At 51.8% G+C, this 17,128-nt stretch overlaps 1 protein-coding gene across 25 annotated transcripts in view; it reads left to right on the top strand.

The window, feature by feature from the left end:
* Window positions 1–17,128, top strand: part of TRAF3 (TNF receptor associated factor 3) — a 120,710-nt gene that overhangs the window by 87,937 nt on the left and 15,645 nt on the right. For 18 of the 25 annotated variants that reach the window (XM_081548701.1, XM_081548698.1, XM_081548691.1 and 15 more), the window contains 7 exons: window positions 960–1,205; window positions 2,799–2,850; window positions 5,781–5,885; window positions 6,493–6,660; window positions 11,489–11,569; window positions 14,021–14,095; window positions 15,840–15,932. In XM_081548701.1, coding sequence (XP_081404827.1) covers window positions 961–1,205; window positions 2,799–2,850; window positions 5,781–5,885; window positions 6,493–6,660; window positions 11,489–11,569; window positions 14,021–14,095; window positions 15,840–15,932 — 819 coding nt within the window. In that variant the 5' untranslated portion in view covers window position 960. The remainder of the gene's footprint in view (window positions 1–959; window positions 1,206–2,798; window positions 2,851–5,780; window positions 5,886–6,492; window positions 6,661–11,488; window positions 11,570–14,020; window positions 14,096–15,839; window positions 15,933–17,128) is intronic. The other 7 variants (XM_081548712.1, XM_081548710.1, XM_081548709.1 and 4 more) reach the window with 1 other exon arrangement.

Below are 17,128 nucleotides of genomic sequence, written 5' to 3'. Positions count from 1 at the left end.
AACGTCTTGACAGACAGGATTCTAATCAATGAATTGGCGAACAAAGGGTTGCTGGCCTTTTGGGGTCACTTTGAAATCTTTTTTTTTTTTTTTTTTTGGTGTCACAAACAGATGGCACAGGCGGCTCCCTTGCTTTGCACAATCATATGCTGTTTTGTTAAAAGTAACCCCAGTGTGGCTGGAACACGGGTCATCTACCTGTCACAGGCACTGCCTCCTGCATGGTTCCTGCACATCCCGGCCACGGGCACACCTCCCTTCAGCCCTGTGCAGGGGCAGGAAGAGGCAGCATGAGGAGTGAGGCTCAGGCAGCGTGGCCTCTGCCCCCGGCCTGCCAGGCGCCCTGGGCCCAGGGGTGCAGCGTGCCCCGTTCCCGCAGAACCCGCGTCTAGCCTGGCCTGGCTGGCAGGGAGCCTCGGGCTGAGGGGGCAGGGGGTGGGTGGACGGATGCCCAGCGCCTCATAAGGAGAAGGTGTTTGGCCCTTATTTGTGTCAGTAGCAGAAATGGATGGATTGAGCAGGAGCACAGCTGGTCTTGAGAAACCCAGTGAGTTTTGAAAGGAGCTCCGTTGTGTCTCCAGGCACCTCCTGCTTTGCCTGGACGGGGCCTCGCAGGTGGCAACCAGACACGCGTCACCGTGCGGTTGGCCAGGCCCAGCGTCCCCGCCGGCATCCAGTCCCGGGGCACCGGGTCCCGCACACCCAAGGCGACCTCCGAGGCTGCGGGGTGGGCTCGAGAAGGGGACCGGGCAGCCCACAGGAGGTGGTCGCTGGGTGACAGGAGCCGCATCATCAGAACGATCCATAGAATGTGAAGTGATGCAGAGCATTATCTGCATTTTAAATTAAAGAGCCTTAATAATACAGTCTGTGCCTCGCAGCAGGTCCCCGGGTGGGGACCTGGGTGCTGGAGGTGGGAAGCCCCAGCGTCCCCGCTCTAATGGACCCCCTTCTCCTAGGATGGAGCCCAGTAAGAAGCTGGATGCAGCCGGCGCCCTGCCTGCCAACCCCCCGCTGAAGCTGCTCCCCGAGCGCGGAGCCGGGCCGGTCGTGCTGGCCCCCGAGCAGGGTGGCTACAAGGAGCGCTTTGTGAAGGCCGTGGAGGACAAGTACAAGTGCGAGAAGTGCCGCCTGGTGCTCTGCAGCCCCAAGCAGACCGAGTGCGGGCACCGCTTCTGCGAGACCTGCATGGGCGCCCTGCTCAGGTGGGCGCTGGCTGGAGGGCGCCCCTCCCCAACTTCCCCCACGAGGTCTGTCCCCCAGGGCCCCTGTCCCCTGTCCGAGGGGCCCGGTTTTGCTGGAGGTGCTCACGTTCTGGGGAGGAGCCACCCCATCCACAAACGATGGTGGAGCCCTTTGGGGCGAGCCCCCGGGATAGGAGGTGTGCAAGGGGTGTGGGATGGGGGGGGCAGGTCCTCGGTAAGGACAGGACGCCCTGGAGCTGAGTGTCAGGGAGCCCACAGCAGCCCTCGCAGGCGTGTCATTGCAGATTAACGCCGTTCAAAACCCCCAGCGTCAGGGAGGCTGGAGCTGTTCAGCAGAGTGTACTGGATCATCCAGCAGATTTCGCCTGGCAGGGTGCTGGGCACTGCGCTCAGCCTGGGCCCCCGCCAGCGGGCAGGAGCCGGGAAGCCTGCCCTGGCTCGTCCAGCCGTCCGCTGGGGGCAGCCTCCCTCCCCAGGGCCCCTTCTGGGCACTTCCAGCTGAGCTCTCGTCCTCTCCCCCTGGACTGAGGACTCAGCTCTGGAACGGAGCTTAGTGACAGCCACGCAGCCCCAGGGTGCCCACTTCCCGCAGGGCCCCTGTGGGCCGGGCGGCCTCTTCGCGTCTCCGTCCTCCTCTGCTCCTGGCGCCCCTTCTGCTCTGTATTCAGCGGGTGTCAGGGGATCCTGCCCAGGGCGGAGTGGCGCCAAAGGGCACTAAGAGTCCCACGATTGAAACAGGTGAGCACAGGCTCCATGCTGGTGAAGTCTGGATGAGCGAGCCTTCATTTTAAAGCCTGTTCATCTCCCCCCCACCAACCCTCAGCTCTCCCGCCCCCTCCCCAGGGCCCCCCTGCCCACCTGCCTGCTGCTCCCAGAGTCCCCGCAGTGCCCCCCAGCCCGGATGCCTGGTGCCCTCCGGCTGTCGAGGGCAGGGGCCCTGGAAGGAAGGAGCACTCAAAATTAGTTTTTTATTTTTAATCTCTCAGAGGTGGTTTCCAGCACAGGATGGGGGTGAGACTCAAGTCTCACCCAAAACAGGGCAGCTAGGGAGCAGTGGCTCGTGTCCTGAGTTTGGGGACAAGAATCATGTAGGAGACTCATGGTCTCTATAGACAGGCTCAGCTTTCGATTCCCACAGGATTCAAGTCTGTGGAACTGGATCAGCCTTTCAGCAGCTGTGAAGGAGACAGCCTGTGGGTCCAGCACTTTCTGTGCTGGCAAAGCAGCGCCCTTCAGAGGCCCTCCTGGGAGCTGGGGACACGCACGCCGTAGAGCCCCTCTGCAGGGAGCTGCTTTTGGTTTCTGAAATGAAATTTCACTTTTAATTGAAAGGGACTTTCCAAGAGGGACTGATCTAAGCTCCTCTGCTGAAAAACTTCCTTATGAAAAATCACTACTGAAAAAGAATCTTAGCCCTTTTCTCCCGTTTAGACCGTATTTAAGCCAAACTCACCCTGGCATCCTGAAGCCCTGGTGGCCGCTCGGAGCCCCGCACAGCAGACACGACCCCAAAGTGAATGGCTCAGCGTTCCCAGTGGGTTCAGATGAGAAGGTGCTCGCCCTCTAACACGTTTACTGTGTCTCTCCCCTCAGCTCCTCCAGCCCGAAATGTACTGCTTGTCAAGAAGTCATCATCAAAGACAAGGTATTCCTGTTTTTTTAATAAGCTGTTTGGTCACCGCATTGAGCTAGGTGGTGCCTTCCACGAGGTTTGAGTCTTGTGCGCTGGCTCTGAGTTTCCCTGGCTCTGATGGCTGGCAGAACAGGGTCGAGGCAGGGGGCTGGGTCACGTAAGCACCCAGACACACTGGGCAGATACGCTGGGAAGGTGCCCATGGGGCATGCCCGGCGAGGCGCTTCAGCCCCCGAGCCTGTCTCCTCCCCTGGGTCAGTCATGGTTTCACCTTCCAAGAGCCCGGGGTGGGGGATGTGTGCTGTCCTCTCGGGTCTTCATCCCAGATGGCTGCACTCAGCCTTCAGAGGGTGCTGGTCTGCGGGCCCCACTGAATATGCTCTCTCCCTGCCCCCCCACAGCGTCTTGCAGTCATTAGACACGTGAGCTTTCAGCCCTCCCCTCCCTTGCGTGGCCGAGGGTGCCTCAAAGCTCATGAGGGTTCTGCAGCCCAGCACCCAGGGGCCTGGGCCTTTCTCACCCACCAAGTGGTCGTCTGTACCCTGCCAAGCCCTCCCGGCACACTTCTCATTTGAAACCACTCATTCTTAAAGTACTTAAAAGATCAATAAAAATATGTGGTTCTGATATTTTGATTAATGAACCTAACCATTTTTTAAGCGTAGGCCATTAAATCGTACAGTGAAGTTCTCACTCGGGTTTTCCCGTGGCCTTGCTGTTCGGCAGCATCGGTGAGCGTGGGGACTTGCGGCTTGCTGGTGCCGGGGGGCCAAGGGCTGCCAGGATGGACACCCAGCGTCACCTGCTCTGGGCAGGTCAGAGACAGAATTGTCTGAAATCCACATACCTGTGCCTCCTCAGCATTTACCTGCCCAGCAATAGGGAGGGGATTGTCTGTAAGACAGACAGGTCACTCAGCTCTACTCCTTGTCTTAACACGGCAGCCTGTTAGCGTGTATCTAACCAACGTGACAAGCTTCCCTGGTGGCTCAGTGGTAAAGAACCCACCTGCCAATACAGGGGACACGGTTTCAATCCTTGGGTCAGGAAGATCCCGTGGAGGAGGAAATAGCAACCCACCCCAGTATTCTTGCCTGAGAAATGCCCATGGACAGAGGAGCCTGGTGGGCTACAGTCCATGGGGTCACAAAGAGTCAGACACGACTGAGCAACTAAATAACAACAACAAACCAATGTGACTGAGAGAGGAGGTTGAAACAACTGGCTGAGATGAATTTTTTTAGTGCCTCATTTCGTTATTCAGAGTTGTTATCCCTATTTTTCAATGGCATTGATAGCTGAAGAACAATTGCTATGATGAAGAATTATAAGTGAGACTGAATAAGCCAGGGATCCTCATGGGGACATGTAGGTCTGGTTGGGCCCCGGGAGACTGACCTCAGCCGCTGGGCAGGTCACCGAGGATGGCACTGCCCCAGGGCCTCTGTTTCCTCATCTGTAAAATGCGATAGTTGCAGAAATGATTTGAGCTCTTTCTCAGCCCTGAAGTTCTGTACTTTTATTGTTTTTATGTTTTCAATCTATGTTTTTTCCTCCCTAAGTTATGAAATTATGCTAGTCACTCAGTTGTGTCCGACTCTTTGCGACCCCATGAACTGCTGCTCACCAGGCTTCTCTGTCCGTGGAATTCTTCAGGCAAGAACATTGGATTGGATTGCCATTCCCTTCTCCAGGGGATCTTCCCAACCCAGAGATTGAACTTGGGTCTGCTGCATTGCAGGCAGATTCTTTACCATCTGAGCCACCAGGGAACCAAAGTTAAACTCAAGTGATTTAAGAAACTTAGGGAATTCCCTGGTGCCCAGCGGTTAAGACTCCGTGCTTCTGCTGACGTGGACCCGGGTTCAGTCCCTGGTCAGAGAACTAACAGTCCATGAGCCATGAGGGGCAGCCCAAAGAGAAGAGAAGAAACTTAATGGCACAGAAGGGTCACTTGCTGTGATCACATTATTTCTTACTGGTTAAAAATACCTGTTCTGTTGACTTCGACATCTTAAATTATGATCTTTTAAAAAAAAGTCATGTTTACCTAAGATTAGATTTGGCTCCAAATTAATTTATTTTTAACTCTTAGCAGCTGTTGATTCTATTTCTTTGCTTGTGGAGTCAAGAAAGGTCTGTTGAGCTCTCTGGTTTTCTGCTGTTACAGAGTAGTAGTGCGTGGGGTTTCTTAGAGGTGCCTGAGTACTAGGATGGTGTAGCTTGTACTGTTAGGAGTGAGAGAACTTGTTTTCTAAGGGAAAAAGAAAATTAAAGGAGGGCTTTCATTTTCAAAGGGGAACATTTTCATTGTTGGATTAACTATATCTTTGCAACATGTTTTTAAAAGTTTCTTAAATAGCAAGCTAATGCCTTCTTTTTGGTGAAAAATGAGCTAGTTACAAGTGACACACCCTTCAGAGCAGGAACCAGGGTAGATGCTGTGCAGACCGCCTGCCGCTTGTCCCCTAGCGTGGTTTCTCTGCTCCTCCAGCGAGGATCCAGCAAGGCCTGAGCCCTAGCACCCGCCCCCACCGCCCCGTGCCTCCATGGGAGGTTCCGCTCCCAGCGAGACTGGAGCCTGGGAGTGTCCAGGATCCAAGTGTGAACTCGGTCCTGGTGTGGGCTCGTCTTGAGTATGTCAGAGTTCATCTAAAACATTTGGATGCTCCAAAGTGATCTTCAGTTGTTCAGTATAACTTGCTTACTTTGGGTTTATCCATTAAAAGCTGGTAGTTAAGGTTGCATCATGTAAACTGTGTCTCTGAGTGGGGATGGCTCCTTCATTCTACTCACAGACATTAAAACGGTCCTTAGTGCTTTCCGAGCCCTCTTCAGGGATGTGCTCATGACTTTTTAGAGTGGTTTTGCCTTGTCTAAAGTAGCAGCATGCGGAGATTAAGAAATATTAATCCTCTAAAATAGCTATCTTTCAATTTCAGGTGTTTAAGGATAATTGCTGCAAGAGGGAGATTCTGGCCCTTCAGATATTCTGTCGGAACGAGGGCCGGGGCTGTGCAGAGCAGTTGGCCCTGGGGCACCTGCTGGTGAGTGTGGTGAGACGTCCAGAAACACCGGTCCCCGGTCAGCACGGTGGAGCCCCTGAGACCACGTGTGCATCCATCTTTCAGGCACAGCCAAATAGGAGAGCAGGCAGAGCCGCTTGGGTGTCAAGTGTTATTTTTATGACGTCATAGGCAGAAATGTCAATTGGTTTTTGAGCACCCTACCCTATTTAGAGTAGAAGGAAATCTGAATTGAATGTTAATTGTAGAAGGCCCATTTAAACCTTCTCCTTTTTATAACCATAAAATTCCATGTAACTTCTTTTTTTTTTTTTGATTACTATCATATTTAATCCTGGAAGGATATTTGAATTAGAATAAAACAAAGTCCTTAGCGGATAACTGTTTATTTATCCAGGAAGAAAGGTTAATTGACTTAGTTCTTCAAAAGCAATATAGTTTGAGTAATCACTAAATGGAATGTGAAATTCAGTATCTCTTGATACATTTGTCACTCTTCTCTGTGAGAAACTGGTCTGGCAGCAGATAGAGACACTTTCGTAGGATCTGACTGCATAGAGCCTAGAATCGGTATTTCAGACCGGAGGTCTGCCGGTTGAGAACTCCAAACAAACTGTCTGCCCTCCAGGTGCATTTGAAGAATGACTGCCAGTTTGAGGAGCTTTTGTGTGTCCGTGCCGACTGCAGAGAGAAAGTGCTGAGGAAAGACCTGCGTGACCACGTGGAGAAGGCCTGTAAATACCGCGAGGCCACGTGCAGCCACTGCAAGAGCCAGGTCCCGATGATCACGTTGCAGGTGTGGTGTCCTCTCGTTTCCCTGCCCTGTGCTCCATCCAGATGTCGTGTGTCCACAGAATAGCTTGTCGAATGACTGTTCTCTCAGAAATAAAGAGGAAAGATAGGCATAACTAGCAATTTTCATCTGACTTTATTTCAGAGTTAAGCTGTATTTGTTTTGCCCATTTCGATTTATGCAATTAACATTTTTCCGTTGCCTTGATCAACTGTCATTTGGGGTGCCAAAAAAAAAAGGAAGACTGATTATTCAAAAAAAGGTAGAATTTTCCACTTGTCCCAGGGAATAGCCTCAAAATCTTGTTGGATAGCTTAACCATTCTACAACCCCGAGATGTAACCATCACTTCAGCAGGGAGATTCATCCTGCAGCGTTGAAGTACAGCTGCCTCTCTCGGGGAGAGAGGGGAAGTTAACATTTTTCATGCCTCCCTTGTTTCCGCACGGTTTTATATTGTGCGCGTGTTAGAATCAGATCACTTATGTGTAAATTAAAGAGAAACAGATGTTGGGATGGAGGACAAACTTCCAGAAGAGTCAGTGGTGTGGACACTGTCGAATATTTGCTTGTTGAGTACATATTTACTGCATAGCTACTGTGTGCTGGGCACTGTTCTGGGGGCTAGGGGTTCAGGGTGACCTCATCTTCCAGTGGGAAGAGGTCATAAGTACGACAAAGACAGGAGGAGGGGTGGTGAGGGTGGCCCCTCCGAGGCCGTCAGGATGATGCAGGAAGAGCATCGGGGCAGAGGGAGCGGCCACAGGCAGCTCTGGCTCCGAGATGGAGCGAACTCGGCAGGTGGATTTCAGGGGCTGCCACGCACAGGGCAAGGGTGAGGTGGGAAGTTGATGGGAGCAGACTAGAGGTGGGGGTTTGGGCAGCCCTGAGCAAGGGGCAGACGTGGTCAGCATTACTCAGAGCCAGTTGGATTAGCCAGTGGCTTGAGTACGGAGTGTGAGTTGAGCGGATGCCCAGCGCTTATAACCAGAGCATTGGATGAACCGGAGTGCCCTGCCCAAGTGTGGCTCAGAGGGAGAGAGCGGGCTCTGGGGAGGAGGGGGAGTGGTCTGGGCCACGGGGTGTGTTAATAGCTGGTCCTCGCAGCCCAGGGCCTGGAGCGAGTAGAGAGAAAGGCCCGTCAAGGCCAGAGGCCTGGGCACACAATGCTTATAGCCTGTAAAGCAAGGGGGCTCATCCGGAGGAGGGGTGGCTAGCCCGGAAGGGCTCCGAGAGTGACGTCCCAGAGGGAGACAGGGGGCGTGGCGGGGCAGGTGGGCTTCTGAACCCAGTGGGCCAGTGACTGATGGGTCAGCAGACAGGAGGGGCCCTGGACAGGCAGCCAGGCCTGAGGACCACCGTCTGGTTCCTGGCAGATGTTCGGGAGCACGTACTGACCACCATTTAGAAACGGTTGTCTTTGTTTTTCTGTATGAAGTGAGACTAATCACTATAACCTTTGCTTTACCTTCTTAATTTAACTTTTCTGTGCCTGTGACTTTCTTCCATCCTGAAGTCTGTTTCCTGTATGATTGTTGTTTCTGGTTATTAATAACCTTTAAGTGCCCTCCCCTTTGGAAAACAGTAGTAGTATTTTTCATAATTGAATAATTTCTTCAGTAATTAAGTTCGAGTGAAGCAATGAGCAATCCTCCTGACCTTACACATATTACTGTGTTGCTATCAAAGTTTTACTTTGCTTCTTGCAAAAATCAGTTACCTTTATTTGCAGAATAGAATTCAGAAATTAATTTTCATTTGAGAAGGAATTGTAGAGCATGTGAGTTAAAGAGCATGTCAGTAACCGACTCTGAGCTTCAGTCAGGCCTGCGAAGAGGCTGGTTTTGGAATAACAGCATCGCTCGTGGAGGTGTGAAACATTTGTTGATACCCACGGGGCACCAGACCCCAAGCTAGTTGCCCAGGACACACAAGAGAACAAATCGTAGTCTCTCCCCTTCACTCCACCATCTGATGGGGGAGACAGCCAGTTACACAACTGTGTAAATGCTGTTGTGGGAAGGGCCGGTTCACCTGGCCTGATAGGGTCCGTGAGGGCTCTGGAGAGGAAGTGGCATCTGACCTGACGTGGGGTCTTAAATTTGTTGACTGCGGAGAGGAGACAGAGACACAGCAGGTGCTGGGGCACAAAGCAGTAATGACAAGTTTGGGACCTGAGTTGTACAAGTGAATATTCCTCATAAATCTTCCTACCCTTTAGTGATGAAAACATCCTGGTGTGGCCTCAGGGTGTTGGCCCTGCAGTGCGTCTTGAGGCAGATCTGACTTTCTGCCCGCCTGTGATCACTGCGAGGAGCATGCCTGCCTGGGGTCACGCTGGTGCACCCCCTCTGGGTCCCGGGGCCCCAGCGCCAGCAGGCAGCCACACCCGTACTTCCTCCTCTGCCAGGAGAGGGCCCCCATCTTGTCGGTAGTGGCGGAATTTAACTCCCAAGTTTTGTTCTTTCAACTCTAATACAGTCTTGTCCTCTCAGGCCTTAAGTCTATTTTTAAAAAGCACACTTGTTTAACTTAGGCCGGAAGCCCCAGGTCATCCTGACTTTCCTCCTTGTCCCGCATTCTGTGGTGTGACAAGTACAGCAAGTGCTGATGAAATGTAGACTGATAAAGCACGGAGACACTCAAGTTCTTACGAGCAGTTCTTTGCCATCTTTAAACCGTGGTGTTGGCATGTCGGGTATTTTTGAGTTTATTTTTTTTAATTTGTTAGCATAAAGCATCAGGAAAAAAACTCTTCCATTTAGCCCAGAGATTATAGAATATCATTCTCTTTGAACAGTTCTGTTAATTTGTGAAAAGTCAGGAGTTGTAAAGGGTAGACAAGGGTCACCTCTTAACTCATTACATCTGCAGAGACCCTCTTTCCAAACAAGGTCACATTCTAAGGTCCTGGGAGGGATATTTCAGGGGTCACTGTTCAACCCACTGAAGTGGGCAAAGCAATAAATGGCAAGTCACAAGAAATAGAAATGCTTAAAATAAAGAGCATGCTAATAGCTACACGTTAAAGAATTGCAAGTAACACCATTGCCTCTTTCACCCTTCACTGTTGCAGATGGGAAGGTTTGGCAGAACTGGCAAAACCCCCGAAATCCTATGTGAGGCGCTTACCCTCCGATAGCCAGGAAAGCCTTTTTTGATCATCCTTGCACAGGTCTGCAGGGCTCACATGAAGCTCCTGGCTAGTCTGGCGTGCAGGCCCAGCCTCTTCTCCCACTGTCCCCTGCCTGCCTCCTCAGCACATGGCCCCTCCCCTGAGTCGTCTCAGCGCTCCCCCCGCGACCCCACCCCCAGATGCTCTCCCCACACCCCTGCCGCGGGGTGATGGTCAGTCCATCCACGCTCCTCGCTGTCCTGGGCCAGGCTGACCCAAGGCCAGGGCAGGCCCGGCCTGGTGAACGAGGCTGGGGTCACGAGCAGCTTTGGGAGGGAGGCGTGGCATCTGGAGCACCGGCCATGTCCGCTCTCCAGGCCTGGGACTGACTGCATCCTTACTGCTGCCCTCCAAGGAAGGTTGGTCACTCCCCGCCTGCAGATGATGCCGTGTGGCCGAGATGTCCCACTGAAAGACGCGGGAAGCCTTAACTTGGCACTGGGGAACTCATAGGGATTCTGAGCACCACCCGGGGCGGGCAGGGGGTCCCCTCGCGGGAGGTGCTGGTCAGGTTCTGTCCAGCCAAGAGCCTTGCGATGAGCTCGAGACAGCCATAGGCTTGCCTGCTGCAGGCACTGGGGGCTCTGTGGGCCTCCAGGACCACGCTTAGGAGCAGAGGGGTCCTCTCCACACTGCCCACCTGCCAGGCTGATCCAGACGAGGGACTGCAGGAGGCAGGACAACTGGCCTCGCGGGCCAGAGAAGCGTCCCTGTAGGCGCCGTGTCCTTGGCCCGCACACCTGCTGGTCAGACAGCCCGTGGCAAGTGCTGCCGCTATGCAGCCTGGCTGGAGGCCCTGCCAGCAGAACTGGGATGTCCCTGGGCCTGAGGAAAGCCCACCACTCCCCCTACTGAGTGCTGCCCTCTGAAGCCTGGCCCCACAGTTGTGTTTCATGGCAGGTCTGGATCTCCCTGTGTGGCCTCTGTCACGTGTCTGGAGGTGCTGTCTTCAGGCCTGCTTGGGCTTGCTGGCCTGCGGGAGCTCTGGCCCGTGCTTTGCTGGTGGCAGGTGTACTGGACAGGTGCCAGCAGGTGCCTGTGGCACTTGAGTTCGGCAGTGGCCGTCACCCAGGCTCTGTTTTGAAATCTGTGCCATCCAGAGAAGGGCTTCACTGGAACATACCTACGTTGTCCTTGCATTAAAGGAAATCCAGGCACGCTTTCAGGGCAGTCATTTAAATTCCCGGGGATCACACTGTTTTCAGGCTCTTGAGAAGCATCGTTTCCAGACTCCAAGCTGAGAAGCCAGAGGGGAAGTGTCCTCCCCAGCCAGCAGAGGCTGGGCCCCGGCGTCCACCCCCGCATGAGCGAGCTTGCCGGGCGCAGGTGGCGGGGCGGCGGCGGCCCTGGGGTTGCGGCTGGAGGGCACAGGCGGGCTGCAGCGGGGCCCGTGGCCGGGGGAGCGCTGCCCTAAAGTGCCCCCTCGGGAGTCGTGCCGACCAGTCGGGTCTGGGGCGCTCTGGTGAGTGCCTGCCTCGTCAGCACTCATGCTTCTGTAACAGAGCGGCCCATCCAGGTGTGATGGGAGCCTTGGGACCCAAGGACATGACTGTGGACAGAGGGCTCCCCCTGGGGCCTTGTGGGGATGCCATCGCCCTCTGAAGGAAGGTGGGTCGTGTGTTTCAGAGTTGGCGACGGTTTCTCTTTCTCCTCCAGAAACACGAAGACACGGAGTGTCCCTGCGTGGTGGTGTCCTGCCCACACAAGTGCAGCGTCCAGACCCTTCTGAGGAGCGAGGTGAGGGGTGTAGCTGGGCCCCTGCAGGAGTTGGGGGTCCTTCGGGTCCCCGCTTCCCCCTTGATGCCGAGGCCTGAGGTCATCACAGATCCTGGTGGTGATAGTGTAGAACGATGAAAAACCTCATGCTATTTTTGGAAATCAGATATTTCAGAAACAAGCAGTTAAAAGCTACAGAATGGTGGATTCAAAGCAAAAATATCATTAAGAACTGAGAAAACGGGAATATTTACAGTGCAAGCAGGGGCGACGCTTTTTAGGTTTAAATCTGTAGGATAGGAATTACTCTACGACCGTCTCAGGAAAATCAGTTGACTGAGAGCTGTTCACGAGCCGTTTGCCACACAGGCCGTGCAGGGCCTGCCCTGGGGTGAGAGAGTGGGGGTGGGGGAGGCGCTGGGTGGTAGGTCCTGTGGTCGCCTCGTCTGACCAGGATACATCTGGGTTGGACAGTTCCAAGGATTCCCGGTGCTTCTGCACCTGGTCCTGGCCTGGGTCCCCTTCGGCTGCTGTTCTGGGAGCCGTCGGGGCGCCTGCGGCCTGACCTGAGGAGGCTGCTCACCTCAGCCTTTTTCAACTGCCGGGGATTTGACACCTGGATACTGCAGGGGTGGGGGAGGTCGGTCTCTTACATCCCTGAGGCCAGGGACATGGGTGAGGAGGACCCCGGAGCCCCTTTTACTGAGGTGCCCTGTCCCAGAACGTCCCTGCTGGGCAGCGGCCGGTTTCGCCAGGTGTGATGGGGGTCCCTGGGCCCCTGGCCATGCCTCAGAGAACTGCAGGGGCACTGCCTCCACGGCTGGGAAGTCCCTCTGTTAAAGTGAACTCACGAAGAGTCTGCTGTGGAAATAACTTCCAGGGTTCCGTATACTTTCCTCAGTGTTGACTCACGCAGGGCTATCTATATTAGGAACAAAATTGTCTCCATTTGCCTTTAAGTTATCTTTATTTTTAAAAATCTTTAAACCTGCATTGATCTCGGGTTTCTGGTGAAAGGTGCCCTTTTACAGATGGTTCTTGCTCTAGCCCCGAGATCCCCTAAATTCTGTAGGGCTCTGAGAGTAATGATGATGAAGCCAATTTAGGGAAAGTACAACCCTGAGTTTATAGTTGTAGAAAATAGTGCTAAACTTGATATGTCCCCAATTTTAACATTAGAAGTGTTAGCTGGTTGGATTTACGACTGTACTGATGGCAGTGAAAGAAAATGTTTTATGATTTTCAAACTAATGTCACTGCACACACGGCAGCCTATTGAATTTCTGTACCTGTCACCCACCACGTGCGTCCCAGGTGCTTCCTCCAGGTGCGGCCACCACCACCCCGTCCAGGCCCGGCCCTCGTCCGAGTTGGCCTTGGCAGTGGGCAGGTGGGTCCCTCAGGCCTGTCCTGTAGCTGGCACGGCCGGCAAGACGGCCGTGCTGTGAGCCTCTCCCTCTCGTCCTGAGCACGGACCTGGCAGGAGGGGACTTTGTCCCAGAGAACAGAAGAGAAGGCATGGAGGCCGCCTGCGCCCACCAGAGCCATGTCCCGCAGGCCTCCGGGGAGCATGTGCGCTGGCTCTGGGAGGCCACGCTCACAAACCGCCCTGCTAACGCAGGGTCTGATCGTTTTCTCTGAAGATCTGTCCCTTGAGTCTCCAATAAAGAAAGAGATTATCCTTAAAATTGTATTATCCTAACGCAAAACGCCATGTCTCTAACATGCAGATGTTTCCACTCCCCTTCTCCTGAGGGGCACCCTGAGTGGTGTGTGTTTGACGCTTTGCTGACGTTGGAGCGGAGCGTGTGGTCCCTCCTGGCCGGTTGAGCTCCGCCCCCGTCCCTCCGAGTTTGTCCTCCGTGCAGTGGAGGGGAGCACGCTAAGATCCGTGTTGCTAGGGTGACTCAGGGGTCCCTGAAAAGCCACGTGAATTTTTGGGCAAACTGAGGGAGGAGTCTTTTCAGAAGGCGAGTCCCCTCTGCAGCTGTCGTGAGCATGGGGGGCGAGCGCGCCTGCCGTGTGCTTCCCTGGAGAGACACCTGCTTCTGTGTACCGTATGCGAGGTGTGTGGCCCAGTCACATCGGAATGCTTTCTATTTTTTGTGTTTCATGCAATTTTTTTGTTTATAGTCTTTAAATGTGCTTTTCAGTTTCTGGTTTGTTTTTTTTTCCCCCTTTTTAAAATTCTGTGGACAGCGTGTCACAAAACAAGTTGTTCTAAAAAAAGCTGCAAGTGTAAGAAATGTTACAGTAAATGTATCTCTGTATATTGGTGTATATATGTGTATACACGTGATGATACTGTATATTTACTGGGTAGACGTCTAGGAAGCAGGTGGTATAAACACACCTGTAGCTGATAAACCCCATTCGTAATAGTAGAACCCAGATGCTACCTGTGCCCTTGATATGTTTGAACATTTTCATGCAAACGTTTGTGCCACAACTCACGTCTCTTTCCCGTTGCAGTTGAGTGCACACTTGTCAGAGTGTGTCAATGCCCCCAGCACCTGTAGTTTTAAGCGCTATGGCTGCGTTTTTCAGGTCAGTATCCCAACATTCGTGCTTCCCAGTTGCTGACATTCTTCCATGAGAGAAAGTTACTCTGTTGACATTTTAACATGCAAGCTCTGGGCTTTCCGTTTTGTTATGGCACCGAGTCACCAGCTGCACACGGGTGACAAAGCTGCGTGCGGCAGCCGTGGGGGCTCGCTTTTCAGGCCGGGGGTGTCACCTGTGCTGAGGGGGAGTTAATGCCTTAGCAGAACAATCACATTCAAACCAGCAGGACTGACGTGGGGTGGGGTTTCTAGGTAGATTGTCACGGAGTTTGAATATAAGTCTCTGGCACCCCGGACATGGTTTCAGCAGCGTGTGCACCAGTGCACCGTCATGAGGGTTGCACACGCGTGTGTCCTTAATGCATCCCATGTATATGCCACACCTCCCGGATTGCCGGGCGGAGAGGAGTCTCTTCCACTGCCTGTGCCGAGAGAAACCTTCCTGGGTTTTTTTTGTTTTTTTAACACACCTGAGATTGCTGGTGGATTTGAATGTATATCTTGATTTTAGAACTATCAAAGGTCAGTATATACTCCAATTGAAGCATTTTATATTTGATTTTTATGTATTATCAGTACATTATTGTGAAATCAGTACAGGGATATTAGCATCTCAAGATTTTCTTAAGTGATTTTTTTTAACACCCCTGGGATTGCTGGTGGGTTTGAACTCGATTTCATTTAAATGTATACCTTGATTTTGAACTATCAAAGGGCAGTATATACTCCAATTAAAGCATTTTATATTTGATTTTTATGTATTATCAGTACATTATTGTGAAATCAGTGCAGAGATATTGGCATCTCAGCATTTTCCTAGACAGTAAAAAGCCTGAGAGTGAGGACGAATGTATCTTTCCCTCTGCTTGTCTCTTAACGAGACTGAGCCCTCACCACTGTTATGTCGTATGTACTTATATATCATTCATTCTGTGTATGTATATATATATGTTGATATATAGCAATACTTGTATGAACATATATATATGAATATTCTATGTACAGAGTATATGTTTTGGAGATCATCAAAATGCTTTCCATGGCTTTTAAATTTTCCAGTGTCAAAACAAATTACGTTCTTATACCAATTATTTTCTTAGATATATGAAGTACTGTTTCACGTGCTCATTATTGACTCTGAGATGGTCTACATCTTATGTACTCTGTAGATTGTTTATGTTCTGTACGTAACTTTCTAAGTATACTTAGAATAGTTAGGGACAGTACATTTTCTGATACTAGTATTTCACTAGTAAGTTAATATCTTAATAGATTACTTAAATCCTACTTTGATTACATATTCACTAGATTATTGTAGCACAATCTAGCTATGACTTGCAGATGTCTCAGCGTTTTCCATTTATATTTTAGTGCAGAAAACTTACTAAGGAACAAAAGGGATATGTCTGAAATTTAATTTCTTACTGTTGGAAGTCTGAAGCGTAGGTAAATTGAGGGGTGAGTGAAGCCACGGCTTTGAGACAGTGGGCGCAGCATCGCAGCGTCTCACCCTTGAGCTGCTCGGCCCCTCCCGGCACGGCCCCCCCCTCACCTGCACACAGTAGGCCAGGGGCCCTGAGCGCGGCCCTTCCGAGGCTGGAGGTGCCCCATGAACCCTCCCCAATTCAGTCTCCCCCCTGCGTGTGTGGTGCTGGCATGAGGTCGTCTGAGGGTCTGAGCCTCTGACCGAGGGCGGCTGGCTGACCGCGTCTCCTCTTTGTTCTCAGGGGACAAACCAGCAGATCAAGGCCCATGAGGCCAGCTCCGCGGTGCAGCATGTCAACCTGCTCAAGGAGTGGAGCAACTCCCTGGAGAAGAAGGTATGCTGTGCCATTTCCGGCTTCTGCCGGCTTCTAATAATTTCTTCATATTGTATGAAGAAGAAAACCTTCTTTTTATTTAGTAATGGGTTTTGGATAAAACAAACAGCATGAAGTGTCAAAAAAGTAAATTCTTTTCAAGCGATCTTGAGTTTATAAATGAAGGTGTGTGCTTTTGTTAGCTTGCTAGCTTGCTCTTTGTTTTTCAATTGCCAAGTGTGTATAAAGTGCTATTTAAAAACTCACATGGTGATTCTCTTAGTATTAGTTAGAACAGGGATTGTCGTTTCCAGTCTGTACCCCCCAACCCTGTCTTATTGTAAATGAAGCTTGATTGAAACGCGGCCACGCGCACTCACTTCCATATGTCCATGGCTGCTTTCACACCAGGGCGGCAGCGTTGACACGGAGACTGTGTGGACCGCACAGCCCCAGACACTACTCTCTGGTTGTTTACAGAAAGTCTGCCAGCCCCTCCCAGATTGGAAGGGTACCGGTGTCACATGAGTGACCCTCCTCTAAGAGACAGGAGGGAAGGACATTTCCACATCACAAGTGTTACTGTTTTGTTGTTCTGTTTTTGTTGTTGGACCACGCTGGGTCTTCAGTGCAGTGCACGGGCTTGGCTGCCCCGCAGCACGTGGGATCTTAGTTCCTCAACCAGGGATACCAGGGTTACAGTTGATTGTGGAAGTTTGGGGGGCCACACAGCTCCTCCCCAGACACACCTGCTCTCCTGGGCATCTCCTCGAAGCCCCTCTGTGGGGTCTGCACTCCCCTCCTTAGCAGGCGCCTGCCCACAGAACACTTCTTCCGGGGGAGTTGGTTCTGTGGTGCTCAGCTCGCCAGGCCTGCTTTCCCAAAGAAAGGATGAAAACCTCCAAGACTTGACAGAGAAGAAGGTTATGGATCTCCCGTTGTGGCTTGTGGCTTGTATACAAAAATAAGAACTTAATTTGATATTCAACAAACATGTGTTGAGAACGTGTGGTGGAAGGGCGCTGGGATGAGTTACAGCAGCCCGGGGAGTTGATGTTTGCTTTCTAAAGGTTCGTAGAGATTTGAATATCTTGTTTTGAGTGTTAAACCCAAGCAATTTAAAATGTAAATGCGCTTGAAGGAGTGTAAAGTTTTAAATCAAAAGATGTTTATTAAATATGACATTAAATATTTTTTTGGGATAAATGCTTAAGCTG

The sequence above is a fragment of the Giraffa tippelskirchi genome, chromosome 12 (assembly GCF_054371585.1).
Source record: "Giraffa tippelskirchi isolate mGirTip1 chromosome 12, T2T-mGirTip1v1.2.pri, whole genome shotgun sequence".
NCBI classification, from domain to species: domain Eukaryota; kingdom Metazoa; phylum Chordata; class Mammalia; order Artiodactyla; family Giraffidae; genus Giraffa; species Giraffa tippelskirchi.
This window is presented reverse-complemented; position numbering and strand designations above follow the sequence as displayed.